The 17,796-nt window shown below is 44.1% G+C and overlaps 1 protein-coding gene across 1 annotated transcript in view; it reads right to left on the minus strand.

Annotated features, from left to right (window-relative positions):
- CNTNAP5 (contactin associated protein like 5) overlaps positions 1–17,796 on the minus strand; it is an 865,036-nt gene that overhangs the window by 262,307 nt on the left and 584,933 nt on the right. The window contains 1 exon segment of the mRNA XM_021075830.1: positions 15,989–16,108. Within this exon segment, the coding sequence (XP_020931489.1) occupies positions 15,989–16,108 (120 nt within the window).

Below are 17,796 nucleotides of genomic sequence, written 5' to 3' on the forward strand. Positions count from 1 at the left end.
AGAGATGGACAGAATTCTCAGAGCTAATATGGAAAATCCATGTAGAAACTGTCTCACAGTCTAAGAGCCAATGCTTCTGACCAGCTTCCCTTGACAGGTAGATATAAATGTAGAGAGTCAAGCTCCTGTGCATGGAGAAGGCAAGGCTGGTGGGTGCTTCTGAGGCTTGAGTCTGACTGCAATGAATAGGCTCCTGGACAAAGGGGCCCTCTGCTTCCTCTACTCCACAGAACTTAGGATCCCCAGCTGCTGGTACATCATGGGCTCTTTCATTCTTTGGGAGGTCTACACTGCCATGATTCATCATCTCTCTCCCAAATCCTAGGGCTCAGGGCAAAAGTTAGTGGGGCAAGCAAGCTTTCTGGAAGACACATGTGCCTCCCATTTGTCGTTTCACTCTTCTGAACAAGGAACATTCTCAGTTCAGGGGCAGTTGTGTACTAGAATATACAGGTGAGTTGGGAGCCCTCAGACAAGGTGCAGGGCTCTGGGTCACCTGCTCCTTGCACTGCCACATTCAGAACCCCACTGAGTTCATCAGAATTGACTTTTCCTTTTTCCTCTTCCCTGCCAAGTCCAGGACACCTGCCTTTCACTGTTGGACCTCAGCCCTCCCTCTCTGATGAAGGCTTACTTGATCACCCCTGCCTCTGAAGTCCCTCAGCATTTAGGTCTTCCTGCAATGTTGTCTCTGGGTGATCCTGGTTATTTCAGGAGCTCTTAGAGGATGCCACCTGTTTCATGGACCATATGAGGTACATTTGTCATTTAATTTTATTTAATCTGCACATCATTCCATTGAGGTAAGTCACTGGTCATGCCTATTATACGGGTGAAGAAAGGGAGCCTCACAGAAGTTAACTTGCCCAGATTCCATGGCTGTTGATTATCTAGAGGATAACTGTAGGAATCAAATAGAGTAACCTGTATGGAAGAGCTTTAAGAGCTGGAAGCTACATATGAGATCCTAGGGCAGAGGGGTGAGTGGTTTATAGTGGCTTATAAAGCACTGAGCACAAGGGAGCCTCAGTAAATAGTGGCTGATTAGACTGGGTCCTGATCTCCATTCACTAGAGGAAGGGCTGGCCAGGCAGCTGCAATAAAAAATGTGCTGTGAGAGGTTCACCAGGAAGGGGTCAGGCCTTGTGTTCAGATCCTAAAAAGAACAGCACTTTTAGTCCCTGAACACCCAGTCCCCTGCTTAGAAGTGGGAAGACGAATAAGGAAAGTGACTTACTAAATACTATGGACTGCAGTTCCCCTTGTGGCTCAGCAGTAATGAATCCGACTAGTATCCGTGAGGATTTGGGTTCAATCCCTGGCCTTGGTCAGTGCGTTAAGGATCCGGCATTGTTGTGAGCTGTGGTGTAGATTGCAGACATGGCTCAAATCTTGAGTTGCTGTGGCTGTAGTGTAGGCCATCAGCTGTAGCTCTAATTCAACCCCTAACCTGGGAACTTCCATATGTTGTGGGTTCGGCTGTAAAAAGCGAAAAAAAAAAACCCCACTATGCTCTGTGCTAGTCACTTTATGTAGATAGTCCCCCAGGTCCAAAATCTTAAGGTGCTTGCTATAAATGCTATTTTTAATCACTGTCCTAAACCTAATGAATAATCATTGCTGAGGATAGGCCTAGAAAATGGCATTTTAGACATTTGTCTCAGTTCCTTTTTCAGAGAAATAAAATTTAAGGAACTTTATTTTGTATAATTCTCATCTAATGCTCAGAAAAGTCATGATAGGTGATTACAATAGCCAAGCAATTGAAGGAACCTAAATGTCCATTGATAGAGGAATGGATAAAGAAGATGTGGTACATATATTTTATATATACAATGGAATACTACTCAGCCATAAAAAAGTACAAATTAATGCCATTTGCAGCAATATAGATGGACTTAGAGATCCTCATACTAAAATAAGTCAGAGAAAGACAAATACCTATGTCACTTACATGTGAAATCTAAAAACGAACCTATCTGCAAAATAGAAACAGACTCACAGACATGGAGAAAATGCTTGTGGTTGCCAAGGGGGAGGGGGTGAGAAGGACTGGGAGTTTGGGGTTAGAAGATGGAAACTTACACTTAGAACAGACAAGCAATGAGGTCCTGCTGTACAGCACAGGGAACTATACCCAATCTCTTGGGACAGACATGATGAAGATAAAATCAAAAAGAACACAGATAGATGGACAGACAGACAGACATATAGACAGAAAAACTGAGTCACTTTGCTGTGACAACTGCAGAAATTGGCACAACATTATAAATCAGACTTCAATAAAATGTATAAAAAAATCACAATGGGTGACTATGATTATCCCAAAGGACAGACGAGTAAAGTGATGAACTAGGAAGGTATTATATAGACCCCCTTCCTGAAGAGTCACCTCCTGGAAGAACTTTGACCAATGCACGGGGCCTTGGAGGCCAAAGAAAAGGTCTGCATGGACACATGAGTCTTTCTCTGCCTCAGAGCATCTATGTCACCTAGCCTAGGGGCCCAGGGATGGAACTGCCTATGAGGATCCAGCTTCTGGCTTCACTGTTGGCGCCTTGCAAGAACTTGGAGAAGTTATCCAGCCTCTTAGAATTTCAGTGCCCTTCTCCATAAAATGGGAGGAATGGTACCTTGTTCACATGACTGTAAGAAAACCGGAACGCCATCATGAATGGGAAGTGCTCAGCATAACACCCCAATTAGCAGATGCTGATTGAACATCAGCTGTTTCAAATATCAAGTTCCAGCTCCGATGGCGTCTCTTTAAACACATCTTCCCAGAGCATCATCCCTAGTCTGCCTGTATCCCTTGATTTAACTACCGCCTCTTCTGTACTCTTTTGCACCACCCATTGGCTTCTGTTCCATTTTCCACACACAGATAAAATATCTCCCCAGAGGTGGCCTGCTGCCCAGATAAAATATCTGTTTACTAGGTATGGTTCTCTGTGAACTATGAGTCCCTTTTTATACTTGTGTGGTTCGCTCCATCAAGTCAAATAGATATTTGAGGAGTCCCACGGCTCAAGAGTTAACCAACCCGACTAGCATCCATGAGGACGTGGGTTTGATCCCTGGCCTTGTTCAGTGAGTTAAGGATCCAGTGTTGCCGTGAGCTGTGGTGTAGTTCACAGATGTGGCTCAGATCCCGGGTTGCTGTGGCTCTGGCGTAGGCCAATGGCTACAGCTTCAATTGGATCCCTAGCCTGGGAACTCCCATATGCTTTGGGTGCAGCCCTAAAAAGACAAAAAAAAAAAAAAAAAAAAGAGTCTATTTGAATGGCTAATCCTGAGTGGCCTGGTGAATAAACTGACCAGCTGAATGAATGATGGATGGATGGATAATGGATAAGTAACCAAACCCATGAAAAAGAAATGTGGAAGTAAATAAATGAGATAATTAAAGGATGAGAAAACAAATGAGCGTTTAAAAGAGGAACTCAAGAACTGAGTACATAAGGGGGATGGGGTAGATAACAAATGAGTGAACCAATAAAGGAAAACCACACTGCAGCCCTTTTCCCTGTCTCTCTCCCCTGCCTTCTGTTCCCAGCCACCATCACAGAGTCAGCTCATTGTGCCAAACTGTGTGTGAAAGGAATTTCTCTAAGTGCCTGTTCAAACTCTTGGCAATTCAAAGGTGACAATGCTCTAATTTCAGGTTAATGTTACAGCTTTATGACTTAGTAGTTTTATTTAACGGCCCGTTTTAGCAGGAGATTAAGCCATGTGCCGCTCTTCCAGGGAGACCACTTTGAAGCTGAGGCCTTCCACACAAGAAGATCTGCTCCCCAGCATCACCTAAGAGGCTGGCCTTCTAGAAGCTCTACCTGTCACTGCACCTTGGCTGACAGCAGGATGCGCCAAAACGGGAGACAGGCATTTTTAAAAAATGCTTCCCTCTTCTAAGCTATTTAATTACCATTCTTCCTCAGCCCCCAATAGTCCCTCTGAAAAATACTTCATTTACAGTAAGCAAATTGCCCCTCTGAAATATATAAGCAACAAGACAAATATTATTCCAAATGATTAAACTGTTAGTGGCCAGCACACATGTCACCCACGAGTGTGTGTCAACCAGCACATGATGCCTGTGCTACCAGGAAACACAGTCCTTGGCCTCCTCCCCAGAGGTGGCCTGCTGCCCAGATGGTGGACATGCTTCCGAAGGAAAGAGGAAAAGGAGAAAAGCCTACGTTTTCTTTACCACCTGCTCTGTTAGTCACTCCAACACTGTGTAAACGCTAACTCGTTTCACTGCCTACCTGACGACCTTAATGGCCATCATCATCACCATCTATTGACAAAGGGAAAGCCTGAGCTACAAAGGAGGACCTTGCTTGTGGACCCACAGAAATAATTGTAATAGATAAGAACCATCATAATTGGGAGGATTCAATATGTATCAGATGCAGTGCTAGGACTTCTTTTTTTTTTTTTTTTTTTCCTTTTTAGGCCTGCATCTATGGCATATGGATATGGAAGTTCCCATGCTAGGGGTCGAATCGGAGCTGCAGCTGGCAGCCTATACCACAGCCACAGCAATGCCAGATCCAAGCTGCATCTGACCTATGACACAGCTCACCTCAGGACAATGCCAGACCCTTAACCTACTGAGAGAGGCCAGGGATCGAACCCACATCCTCATGGATACTAATCAGGTTCTTAATCTGCTGAGCCGCAACAGGAACTCCTGGTGCCAGGACTTTTAATAAAGGTACATGAACTCCTGCATCCTCACAACCACGATCTTCAAGAATATTAAGCCCTGAATAAGGCATTTGCACACAGGTGAGGAGGCCCAGTCAGATCTGTCTTGAAAACATCACCCTGGCTTTTGCGTGAGGCATGGGTTCAAGTGGAAAAGGCTAAACATGTTGGTATTTTTAACTCAAAAACATGGGATTATAAATTCTGTGCCCCTGGGGAATCCTATCTTCATCATTTCCATTTTATCAGTACCTTGTCCCTGCCTGCCAGAGCAGATGACCTGATGCATTTTGATGCAAACAGGAGAAGGTTGCCTCCCCTGCTGTAGAGTTGATATAGGAAGCACTGCACAGGGAGTGAAGCAGAAGATTGAGCTCTGATGGCTGTAACTGGAATCCTCTTCCTTTAACTGACTAGCCTCATTAGCACATCTGCAAAAAAAAAGTATTCCAGTTCCTTCTCTGTGATGCCTCTTGAACTAGCCCAGACCCAGTAGATATTCAGCACAATTTTACATAGTCTGTGATCATGGGACAATGTTTTGGCCACAGTTCTTCTGCAAAGATGGCGATCCAAATTATGATTAAGAAAACAAACGAGGATTTCCCGTTATGGCTCAGCGGTAAAGAACCCGACCAGTATCCATGAGGACACATCAGTGGGTTAAGGATCTGGCATTGCAGTGAGCTGTGGCGTAGGTTGCAGGTGCGGCTTGGATCCAGTGTTTCTGTGGCTGTGGTGTAGGCTGGCAGCTACAGCTCCAATTCAACCCCTAGCCTGGGAACTTCAGTAGCTGTGGGTTTGGGCCCAAAAGACAAAAAAAAAAGAATAATAATAAGAATACAAACTTGAGCCCAACTTGACCATGCCATGTAGAAGAATTTGGCGGAGTAATGGAAGCTAATATTTCCTTTTTGGTGTGTGTGTGTGCTCAGGTGAGGGGGTGTGTTAGAAGAGAAGTGTTTAGGGTGGAAATCAACAGGGAGCTGCCAAAAGGAGATACCAAGACAAAACTTTATTATGGATGTACATGACCCCAACAACTGAATTCTACTTCTCTTTGGTGTAAAATTCAGCTTCTGAAAATTAACAGCACACTAAAAAGTCTGGATAGAAATCAATGTGCCACAGTGAGTCACCCCATCCTATGCCTTGGGTAACTCTAATGTCCTGTAGAGCAACAGACCCCTGTGCAGCCCAATGTACACTGGAAATCTGGTGATACTACTCTAACTTTGGGAGCTAAATGGATACATTTCTTTCTTTTTCTCAGTGACTTGGATGATTATCTATTACACAAAATCCCACCACACAATCAGGTGTAGAATATCAGAGAGACTTCAATCACAGCTGCTCCATCTACTCCTTCAGGCATACTTTGATGAGTTTTAATGAGAACAGAGCCTGTTGACAAAGAAGGGAGAAATAGAGCATCATAAGAGTGAACTGTGGCTCAGGTCACTGCTGTGGCACAAGTTTAACCACTAGCCTAGGAACTTTGTTATACACATATTAGGAGCTACCTCTGTGGTGCAAAGGGATCAGTGGCATCTTGGTAGCATTGGGATGTGGATTCAATCCCCTGCCCAGATCAGTGAGTTAAGGATCCAGCATTGCCACAACTGCAGCCTAGGTCGCAACTGTGGCTCGGATCAGATCCCTGGCCCTGGAGCTCCATATGCCATGGGGCAGCCAAAAATGAAAAAAAAAAAAAAAGACACACACACAGAAAATTAAATACTGTTAGAAAATTAAAATGTACAGATTTGCAGAAAGATTACAATGAATATATATATATATATATATATGTTCTGGAAGGATAATTACCAAGATTTTCTCAGTAGTTATCACAATGTAGCAGAGTCAAGGTATTTTTTTCATTGTAATCTTTCTGCAAATCTGTACTTTTTAATTTTCTAACAATAAAATTGTTTTGCCTTGGGGAGAAAAAAAGGGCAAGAGTGAAAAGACACGTATAGGACTACAAATGGATTAGGCACTATTTAAGAGGGAAAACAAGTTTTGCTTTCAAGATTTAACTAACATTCCTTGCAAACTTATCCTAGAGCCAGATGATCACTGTAAGGGTCTAGACACATGAGATGGGTATTGTATTTGTCAAGATAGGAGAGAAATGTGTTTTAGTTAGTGGTTCCAGACAAACAGTTTTGCAGACCAATACGCAATTATACTGTACAGAAGAAAAACGCTGTGCAGCTGGGAAACATCTTTTAACACGTTGACAAGGGTGTCCTGTTAACATTAAAAATGGCAAAACGTAAACAGTAGAATGAGTTTAAATGTCAAGTTCTCAGGAAAATCTTGTCAGAGTGCCTCAGCCTTCTAATTCTGCTTCATTGATACTGGGAACTTCCCCTCAGAAACGCTCCCTCCAGGCTCTGAGAACCTTTGAAATCTCAGGACGATGTGGAAGGAATAAAACATTATTGGTAGCAGGAGGAAATCACTATCTTTTACAACTCTGCAGATATTATCTATGCTACCAGGACAGCAGTGAGAGAGAACAAGGGCATGGTTCCTATTAGCCTGTGATACTTGCTACACTATTTCATGACCATCTACCTTTGAGGGGCCAGAAACTTTGCATAAATATATTCTATTCCTCAGACTAATCTTGAAAGGAAGACATTTTTAGCATCTCCCTTTGCTGATAAGGAAACCAAGATCCAGAAATGTGAAATGACTTGTCCAAGGTCACTCAACCAGAATGTGACAGCACTAAGCTATGAACCCCAAAGTGACTCCAGAACCTGTGTTCCTCCCACTGGCCATTCGTTGCGTTTTTAGAGTTTTACTGAAGTATAGTTGATTTACAAGGTTATGATCATTTCTGCTGTGTAACACAGTGATTCAGTTATACATGTACACACACCCATTCTCTTTCAGGTTCTTTTCCTACATAGATTATCATAGAATATTGGGTAAAGTTCCCTGTGCTATACAGCAGGTCAATTGGCCAATTATTCCATATACCTCAGGGTGCATATCCCAATCTCACACCCCCAGTCCATCCCTCCCCCTGACCTCTCTGGTAACCATAAGTCTGTTTTCAAAGTCTTTGCTGTTCTGCAAATAAGTTAATTTTTATCCTTTTTTTTTTAGATTCTAATAAGTGATATCATATGATATTTGCCTTTGACTTACTTCACTTAGTATGATAATCTCTAGGTTCATCCATGTTACTGCAAATGGTATTATTTCATTCTTCTTTATGGCTAAGTAATATTCCATTGTGTATATGCACCACAAATTCTTTATCCATTCCTCTGTTGATAAACATATAGGTTGCTTCCAAGTCTTGGCAATTGTGAATAGTGCTGCTATGAACACTAGGGTGCAGGTATCTTTTCAAATTACAGTTTTCTCCAGATAGATGCCAAGTAGTGGTATTGCTGGATCATATGGTAGTTCTATTTTTAGTTTTTGAGGAACCTCCACACTGTTCTCCATAGTTGTTGCACCAATTTCCATTCCCACCAACAGTGTAAGAGGGAACCGTCCCACTCATCATTCTTATGTTTAGAGAAAAGGTTTGGGGAGGCCAGGTAACAATGGCAATGCATGGAGGCGATGAGGAGCAGGACACCTTTCACTCTGGGACTTGTAGCAGAGGCTACAAATGATAGGAATGCCCCAGTCCCAGGTAAGATAGACATTAAGGCAGTGTCCATCATTCTAAACTCACTGATTAAATGGGACAGGGCCTCAGTCTAAGATAAATTTGGGGAAGAAAAAAAGGAGAAAGGTTGACATTAAACTTAATCTAGCTGTGATTTCTCAGTGTTCCATTTACACTAGACTCATTAGGTTACATATAGAAGTAGATCCAGGAATTCCTGACACTTCACCTCTCATTTCCCCTCTAGGACATCACAGCCCCATGGGAACACACAAGCAATCCCCATGGTCATAATGCAGTGCAAACAATGTTACATTGTAATATTCAGAAAATGAGAGGAGAGCACACAGCAGGGGCGTGTAGGACCAAGTGCATTAGTCAGAGTTCTCCAGTTCATCCTGGAGAACAGGATCTCAAAAAACACACATACTTTTTCCCAGTGCATATTGGTTCATAGCATGATGGAGGCATGGTAAGTCCAAAATCAGCAAGCTGGAGGCCTAGCAACCAGTTGCAGTTCAAGTCCAGAGACAGTCTGCTGGCAGACTTTCTTCTTTGTTCTGTGAAGGCCTTCAACTAACTGAACAAGGCCCATTCAGTACTTGAAGAGTAATCTGCTTTATTCAAAGTTCAGTTAGGAGCTCCCATTGTGGCTCAGAGGATTAAGAACTCGACATAGTGTCCCTGAAGATGCAGGTTCGATCCCTGGCCTCACTCAGTGGGGTAAAGATCCCGCACTGTAGCAAGTTACGGTGTAGGTCACAGATGTGGCTCGGATCAGCACTGCTGTGGCTGTGGTGTGGGCTGGCAGCTGCAGCTCTGATTTGACCCCTAGCCCTGGAACTTCCATATGCCATAGATGCAGCCCTAAAAAGAAGGAAAGAAAGTCCGCTATTTCAATGTTAATCTCATCCCAAAACCCCTCACAGAAACATGAATAAAAACATCCGACCAAATACAAATATCTAGGCATTGTGATTCAGCCAAGTTAAAACACATAATCAACCACTGCACGAGTGGAAGCAGGAATCAACAGAGAAACAACATTCCCCTTTACCATCGACCCACACTTCCTGAACAGGCACCCGAGATGCTGGCTAAGTCCAGCCACCACTGTGCCCACTCTTCGGCCCCTCCTGCTTTCCTCTGTGTTGACCTCAGTGTCCTGCCTCTAACCCAAACTTCGAGTCTACCGTACACGCATTCTCATCAGCAACAAAACTCTGTGTCCCCACAAGAGTCCTTGTTGTCTCATTGCCGCCCTCTCTCCTTGCCCAACCAGATGGCCACAGCCAAGAGCGATCACAAACTTCACACTGTCGCCTGACACTCTCCACATTCAAAATAAAAGACTTTTACCATCAGGTAGTGGCCTGGAGCCCAGACGCCCCTTGGAACAAAACATTACTTTTTAGTATGTCACGGTTTCTCTTAGCTGTCCACTTGTGCCTTTGTGATTTATCACCTGAGTGGTTTATCAACTTTCAGAGCGAACAGGCTCTCCCTGTCTCTCATTCCTGTGTGTTTCTTGCATCCATCCTAACCTCACTCCCCTTGAAGCTGCACAGGGAGGTCCTTTCTGCTTCAGGGTGGAATCTAATGAACAAATCATGCTTCAGATATTTGTATGACTTGCGGATTTTGCTCACCGCTCCCACCTCATCACCATATTTAATCCTTGATGAATTTGAATCACTATTTCCCAGGCCGTCTATGGACAGTTCTGTAAACAGGATGTTTTCCACTTGACCCACCAGATGTCCTGCTCACCCTTCTGCAGGTTTCCCTGGGCCTAGAAAGGCTGATGAAAAGTATTATACCAAGAAGTGCTTTCCCTCTGAATCCTAGCAACATTTGCTCCATGGAAATGCAGGAAGGAGGCTGGAGGGAAAGGAGGGGCTGAGGTTACTCAGCAGGTTCCTTGCTGGCTGTCCCCACACAGGCAAAGGCACGGCTTCCTCATATCCTGCCCACCTTCTGCTCGGGCAGCACCCCTCCTCTTACCTCGTGGCCCTAATGGTGGGACCAACTCCCCTATTACCAGCTTTTCTATTTGCCCCCGGCCCATAATTTCCTCTGCACATTCATCCCTTTGTTAACAGCCTCTAATGTGAGCAGTCCAGCTGCCAGCTGCAGTCCTCCAGAGGGGGGAAGGGTCCTCAAGGCCATGTACAACCTGAGGAGGGTGTCCCGTTGCTGTTATTCAGCAAGTTGTCCATCTCTCTGCCAGGGACAGCTAGGTAGTCTGGCATGCTCGAGATCTAGCCATGATGAAAGCATTCCTTCCTGGAGCTCTCTGGTGGCTCAGGGGTTTAAGGATCTGGTATTGTCACTGCTGTCATGCAAGTTAGATCGCTGGCCTAGAAACTTCCACATGCCATGGGCACAGCCAAAAGAGTAAGAATCTTAAAACAATTCCTTCTTTTCCCTGGATTTAAGTCAGCAGATCTCCTTAATCATTAACTATAGTTCAGGTTATGGGACTTCAAAGCCATTTGCTGGTCCCTATTGAAGTCGGTTTGATCCTTCTATATCATCCAATCATGCATTTATCAATGTCCTAAACCAGTGAGACATCTTGGAGAGTTTGATGGCCCCCACAATGTAATGGCTCACAGGACCCTGGATCCTTCTGGAAATGCCTCCCTTTGCCTCTTCTCCTGCTGCTTCCTCCTTTCCATTAGGGTCTTAGAGAGGTTGCTTGCCTGGCTGAGAACTCTTCCACAAGATGCTGGGTTGAACTAGGTCCCCTCAAAGGAGCTCATGAAGTCCCCACCTTTGGGATCTGTGAATGGGACCTTGATTGGAAATAGATTCTTTGCAAATGTCATTAAATTAAGATAACGTCCAACTCCATCAGGTGTCCAACAGGACTGGTGTCCTTAAGACAAGAGAAGAAACACACACAGACTCATGAGAGGAAAAGGTTATGGTGACAGACCACGTGGAAGCAGGGAGACAGGCTTCTGGACGAGGGGGCAGACATTGAGGTGCTTCTGCTGAGAGCCCATGAATACCCCCAGGACCAGCAAACCTCCAAAAGCTGGGATAGGCCAGGAAGGAGCCTCCCCTGCAGGTTTAAGAGGGGAGTGGGCCTGCTGGCATCTTGACTTTGGTCCTCTGCCCTACAGAACTGTGAGAAGATATTCTTCTGGGAGTTTTAAACTGCTCAGTCTGTGCAAAGTTAGAAACTAGAGCAGGCCCCGGTGCCCAGAATGTGCACATTTACACTGAGCTGAAATGAACTGCACATAGAGAGATATATTCAAAGTAGGCCAAGTACGTATCCCTGAAGAATCACACACTTTATCTTTCTTGTCCATAACTCCACTCAGTCTTCCATCCAGACCCCAGGCCTTCCCTCTCTCTCCCACCCCTGGTTCCCTGGTTGTGACTTAGAACACATCCCAGGGGAGGGTGCCCTTCCCAGACCTACAGATGCCTCATCACCCGCTGAGTCTCTCCTACACTTCATCCTCCTGACCCCAGGCAGAGGCCACACTTACATCACAGGAGCAGATGCCCCTTGATCACCGGGACCTCCTCTTCTGCCCTAGATTCCCTGTGGCAGGTGATGTGCACAGACCTAAATCTCCCTGTGCTGGGGGCAGGTGGGGGGGCAAGGTGCCACCTGCCCTGGAGAAATGGGTGCACTGTAAAGAGAGTGGCAGCTGGGATTCAGAGCCCCAGTTTTCCTCAGCTTAGACTTGTCTTTACCCCCTAACATCCTGCAAGATTCTGCAGACTACAGAGAAACGTCCTCTTTTCTTCTCACCCTCCAGTGGTCTCTCAGGGAATTCTAAGTGCGAAAGGCCTGTGGGATCAACTGGCTCCAGATCCTTCTTTTAGAGATGCACAGCCAGGCCTGAAGTGAGCAAAACAAGAGCAGAAGAGAGAAAAGCCTGGTTCCTTGCCTCACCACACTCTGCACCCTGTGTGACACAGGCTGGGACCTGGGACCCTTGGCTGCAGTGGCTCCAGTGCTTGCACACCCGGACAAACATTTCCTCCAGCAACACAATACAAAGACACTCTGAGGGACTAAAAATAACTCCGTGCATGTGCAGTTTGGGCAAATTATGGGCAAGAAGATAAAAAAAAAACTAAAAACCCAACTGCCACATCTGAAGAGCTGGGAGGAAAACCAGGGAACTACACATGCTCCCTGCACATAACTACCAAAGAGTGGACAGACCACCTAAGACCCCTCTACCCTCACCCCATATAAGGAATCAGCTCACCCCCACTCTTCAAGCAAGGGGAACTGTTGCTTTTTCTCATCTCCCCCCCAACCCCCTGCTACAGCAGGAGCCCCAATAAAGCCCCTGAATTTTTCTGTCTGGCCTCTTATCAATTTCTATTGATTAAGGAGGTCAAGAATCCCAGACAGCAACATTATGGCCCTAGGAATGCCTCTGAAAAGTGCCCAGAACAGCAGCTTTGTGCTTTAGAAACCAAAGTTAAAAACACAGGGCAAGCCTCCTCTGGCCATTTCCTCCCTTTTCCTGCCTCCATCTCTCTCCCCCTCCCTCCCCTTTCTCCCCCCTCCGTCCCCTGGACCACTTTGTCATGCTTTTTCTAGGTCAGAAGTCACTCATATTTAAACACTTAACATTTACAAATAAAAAATACATATTTGATTATCACTATATTTATGACTTAAAATCTTTGTCACTGAAATACAGGAATTACACAATTCGCCTACATAGAGGTTTGCTCTCAGTTCAACAGGTATTTTAGAAAAACAAAAATGAAACCAAACACCCATACATTTAGCAACTGCATGTGACCAGAAAAGCATATTTCAAAGAAATTCGGCATCACACACAATACAGCCTATCCATTCTAGGATGTAACTCAGAGGTCCCGATTTCTTCAGCATAACATCAGCAAACAGCCACCTTTAATATAAGTCAACATTCATCTTTAGTCATCCTTAGACAAATTATCAAACATAAATCCTGCGACAAGTCTTGTCCAAGAGCAGCAGAGCGTTCCATGCAAATGAGATCTATGAACCCATCACACGCTCTGTGTCACTGTGCTTACAGGATTTTGGAGAGTTAAGCTTTGTGAGCCACATTTAATATACATATTTTAATTTCAAAATAAATATTAATGGAAATAGGATAAGTCTACACTTGCTATTAAATTCATAATGGAAAAATATATGTCAAAGATATTCACTCATAGAATAAAGTCCAAAAGAAATTCTAACAATAAAAATATCAATAGCAATCCTTGGATTGTAGTTTAACATTTCTCCATACTTTTCTTTTTTTTCTTTAAGTGTTCTATAATCAACATGGATTATTTTTAATAACAAAAAGAAAAGCACTGTTTCAAGCAAAACATAAGCAGTACAAAGTGTCCAATTCATGTTTTAGTGATAGAAATTATTGTTGCACCAGGTTTTCTTTGTTTCTTCGAGTCTTGACTATTAGTCCCATGATTTATTACCTTGAGAAAGTCGTGCAATTCTCATCTTCTCTCTCCTTTTAAGATGTAAAATGGAGTTAAAAATACTACCTCAGATTTCTGCTGCAAGGATTAAGAAATGATATTTGTAACCTCTCCATTCAGTTCCCAGAGATGGTAGGAGCTGAGCAATTGATGGCCATTAACAAAATCCTATTATTATATGTCACACTCATCACTCAGCAGGCACTGGCCTCCTTTGCCTCATTCTGCATCCAGATCACTTCCTCTATTTTTTGCACGTGTGGACCAGGGACAATTTTTATCCAAATCACCTGGAAAGCTCAGTAAAAGTACTTCTACTGAATTTGAATTTCTGGGTATGGGAGGTCTATTTTTAGACCGATTCCCCAGTGATCCAAATGTTAATTAATTTTGAAAAATAACCAAGATCCACTGAGAAGCCTATTTCTTGACCAGGTAGTTGAACATCACAGGATGCACAACCAGGAAAAGGAAATAGCAACACACTTTGTAATTATGTGATAGGACCATTGAGAAGCAACTAGCACACCTTTTGGAGCGATGAAGTATTATGGTAATGAAATGAAATGGCATCTGGTTGCATGTAGCTAGCATTTTCTGCACAAACTGTGGCCCTTTTCATTCAGACAGGCAAATTATGGCTCAGTGTCCTCAATCACCATTTTGGCAAAGGTTTGCTTATATTTCTACCTGAGATACTGCATGCTCTTTTTCCTGCTTTTACTGCCTTGTGAATGACAATGATTATGCCTTTATGTCTCTGCATATCCTGGGTGCCCAGAACTGTGTCTGACTAGAGGAAGAGTCCCATAGATGTGGCTGTTTTCTGCAGCAAAGCCTAGGGTTTGAGGACTTGGAGAAACACAAGAAGCTCCTACTTTTCTGCTTCATTACATGATCTTGCTGGCCTCTTTGAAGTCTGGTACTTACAACAAACCAGCCTAAAATGTGAGATGCCCATTAACAACATTCCCAACAGAGGGAGTGCTTGCATTGCTAAGTTTTTAAATAACCTTACATCAGGTTTGGGGCGTGGAATTATTTTTTTTTTTTTTGGAATAAATTAGTGACCACATGCTGTTTCTAAAGCCATGGAGTAATTGGCTTTTAGCACGTACTTAGGAACTTTAGAAAGAAGTGAGATTGCCAGGGAAAATAGAAATAGCCCTCTTTTTTTGATTAAGCATCTTCCAGATAACCACCCTGGCCAGTTGCACTAACATGGACACTGCATTTATTCTGCACACCTCTAGAAGTAAAACTAGGATTTCCATCCACTGACACAGGATGATGCTCAGAGAGAATGTGGGAATCACAATCACAAAGTCCTCAGGGCCAGATTGGCTCAAACTTTCCCACTTCCCAGTCAGGGCTTCCTATTGAGTTTGAGTTTTGTTTCTGTTTCTTGGGTTCTTTTCCTCCTCTTTCTGTTTTTAACTTTTAAGAGAAATGACCTTGGTAAGCTCTGCAGAAAATGCTTGATAATTAATTCTTGGTTCAGTGGAACATTATTAAAACCCTCAGTAAGTTTTCTTCTCTCATGAAAATAACCTAGAGCTTAAACTGGGAGTTTAGGATTAACAGATACAAGCTATATATAAAATAGGTAAATAACAAGGATCTGCTATTAAGCATAGGGAACTCTACCCAATATTCCATGACTAAATATATGGGAAAAGAATCTGAAAAAGAACAGATGTGTATATATGTTTAACTAAATCATTTTGTTGCACGAAAGATATTACCAAAACATTGTAAATCAACTACACTTCAATAAACATTTTAAAAATGAAAAAAACAGAGATAAGTAACAAGGATCTATTGTATAGCACAGGGAATTCTACTCAATATTCTGTAATAACCTATAAGGAAAAAGAATCTGAAAAATAATAATACATATAATAATTATTATGTATGTATAACTAAATCCCTTTGCCGTACACCTGAAACTAACACAACACTGTAAATCAATGATACTCTGATAAAACTTAATTTAAAGAGAGAAGAAAATAACCGAGCTGCTAATTTCTATTATTTACCTAAATACCATCCCCCACTGCACAGTTGGTCCTTTAAGTGTCTATTTACGCAAGTATCCTCTTCCAGTGGATTTTCCTTTGCTGGGCACATTGCGTCATGACATCAAGCTCGAGTGGGAATTCTGCAGCTTACCTGTGATGTTGCAGTACACCTGGAAGGGCGCCAGGGGCCCACTGCCATCTGAGTCGATGTAGAAGAAACCAGCTGTGTTGCCCTGATGCCTGTACACCTCGCAGGATTGCTCATACAAGGCTGGAAAGACACAAACACAGCAGAGAGGACACTTTGCTTGGCTCTGCATCGCCCTTGGGAGGACTGCAACTCCTGCTTGTAATTACTTTTTTTGTGGGGGGGCACACCCATGGCATATGGAAGTTCCCAGGCTAGGGTCCAATGGGAGCTACAGCTGCTGGTCTACGCCACAGCCACAGCAATGCGGGATGCAAGCCAAATCTGTGACCCACACCACGAGCAAGGTCAGATCCCTAACCCACTGAGCGAGGCCAGGGGTCGAACCGGCATCCTCATGGATCCTAGATGGTTTGTTAACCACTGAGCCACAAAGGGAAGCTCTACATTCAATTTTTTTTTCTTTGTCTCTTCTTGTCTTTTTACGGCCACACCCATAGCATATGGAGGTTCCAGCCTATGGGATGAATCAGAGCTGCAGCTGCGGCCTATGCCACAGCCACAATAAGGCTAGATCTTCAACCCACTGAGCAAGGCCAGGGATCAAACCCAAATCCTCAGGGATACTAGTCAGTTTCTTAACCTGCTGAGCCACTACAGGAACTCCTACTTTCAATTTTGATCTCTATTCCTTCTCCTCAACTTACCCCCAAGCTTTAACCAACGAGGATCTGATACAGTTGGGTCCCCATTCATCCTGACATCTGTTCTTCCAAATGGCCCAGAGGCCACCACCTCCTCAGACTCCTTCCTATGTTCAGGTATGAGTCCTCTATGCTCACACTGTGACCAGGCTGGGTCCTCCTGCACCACTCCTCTGCCCACCATGGTACCAGAACCTCTAAGAGTGGTGGCCCTGGGTGGTCTGACCCCATAGGCCAGCATCCAGCAGAACTCCATACTCATGGCAGGAGATCACAGACACTGGATTAGTGAATGGAAAACAATATACAGTCACAACTTGTTATTAACAAAGTAAAATGACATGATCTTAAGCCCTCATTCCCATAGCTCAGCACAGAAACTGGCATAGGAGGTGCCCAGTCGAGTGTCATCCGTTTTGATTTCATAAGAATTCACTGAAATGTTCATTTTAGGATAGGTATGTCTACAGTGTAGCTTCCCCGGACAGCAGACCAAGGAGAAGGCACTAAGTCTGCATCTTGGAAACACCTGCGGCCTGGTTATAGCACAAAGGGCTTGGTGCCCAGAGAGGCAGACACAGCTGTCCTGAGATGGACTGAGCCATCTGCAGGTGAGAAATCTAGAAATCTCATCCCCCAGCAGGCGTGAATGTGGTGGGGGCAGAGGAGGCATCTGCTGTCTCCTGCAGGAGAAACTGGAAAGGCGTCAGGTGCTTGAGACAAAATAACAATGCTCGGAGCAGCGGGGACCAATCCAGTGACACCAGCCTCCAGTGATTCACTCCAGCAGCTCCAGAAGTCTTCACAGCTGGAGTCCAACTCCTCACCAAAGCTCACACAGATCAATGCCACATTCCAGGAATGTGAGGCTGCCCTGTGTCATGATCAAGTGCGAGATGCCTAAAGTATTCATGCCTGAAAATGTTCCCCAGCTTCAGGGGGTGGGGTTTTTACTAATTAGAGTGGATTCAAGGTTATGCTGGGACTCATGAACTTCCTTGTCCTGTCACACACACTCTCTGAAGCTGGGGGACCTGGGAGGGTCGGAGTTGGCACCCCACATACTGAGCATAACATGTAGCTTGTTTCTGGTGGCCTAGATAGCGT

The sequence above is a fragment of the Sus scrofa genome, chromosome 15 (assembly GCF_000003025.6).
Source record: "Sus scrofa isolate TJ Tabasco breed Duroc chromosome 15, Sscrofa11.1, whole genome shotgun sequence".
Taxonomy (NCBI): Eukaryota; Metazoa; Chordata; class Mammalia; order Artiodactyla; family Suidae; genus Sus; species Sus scrofa.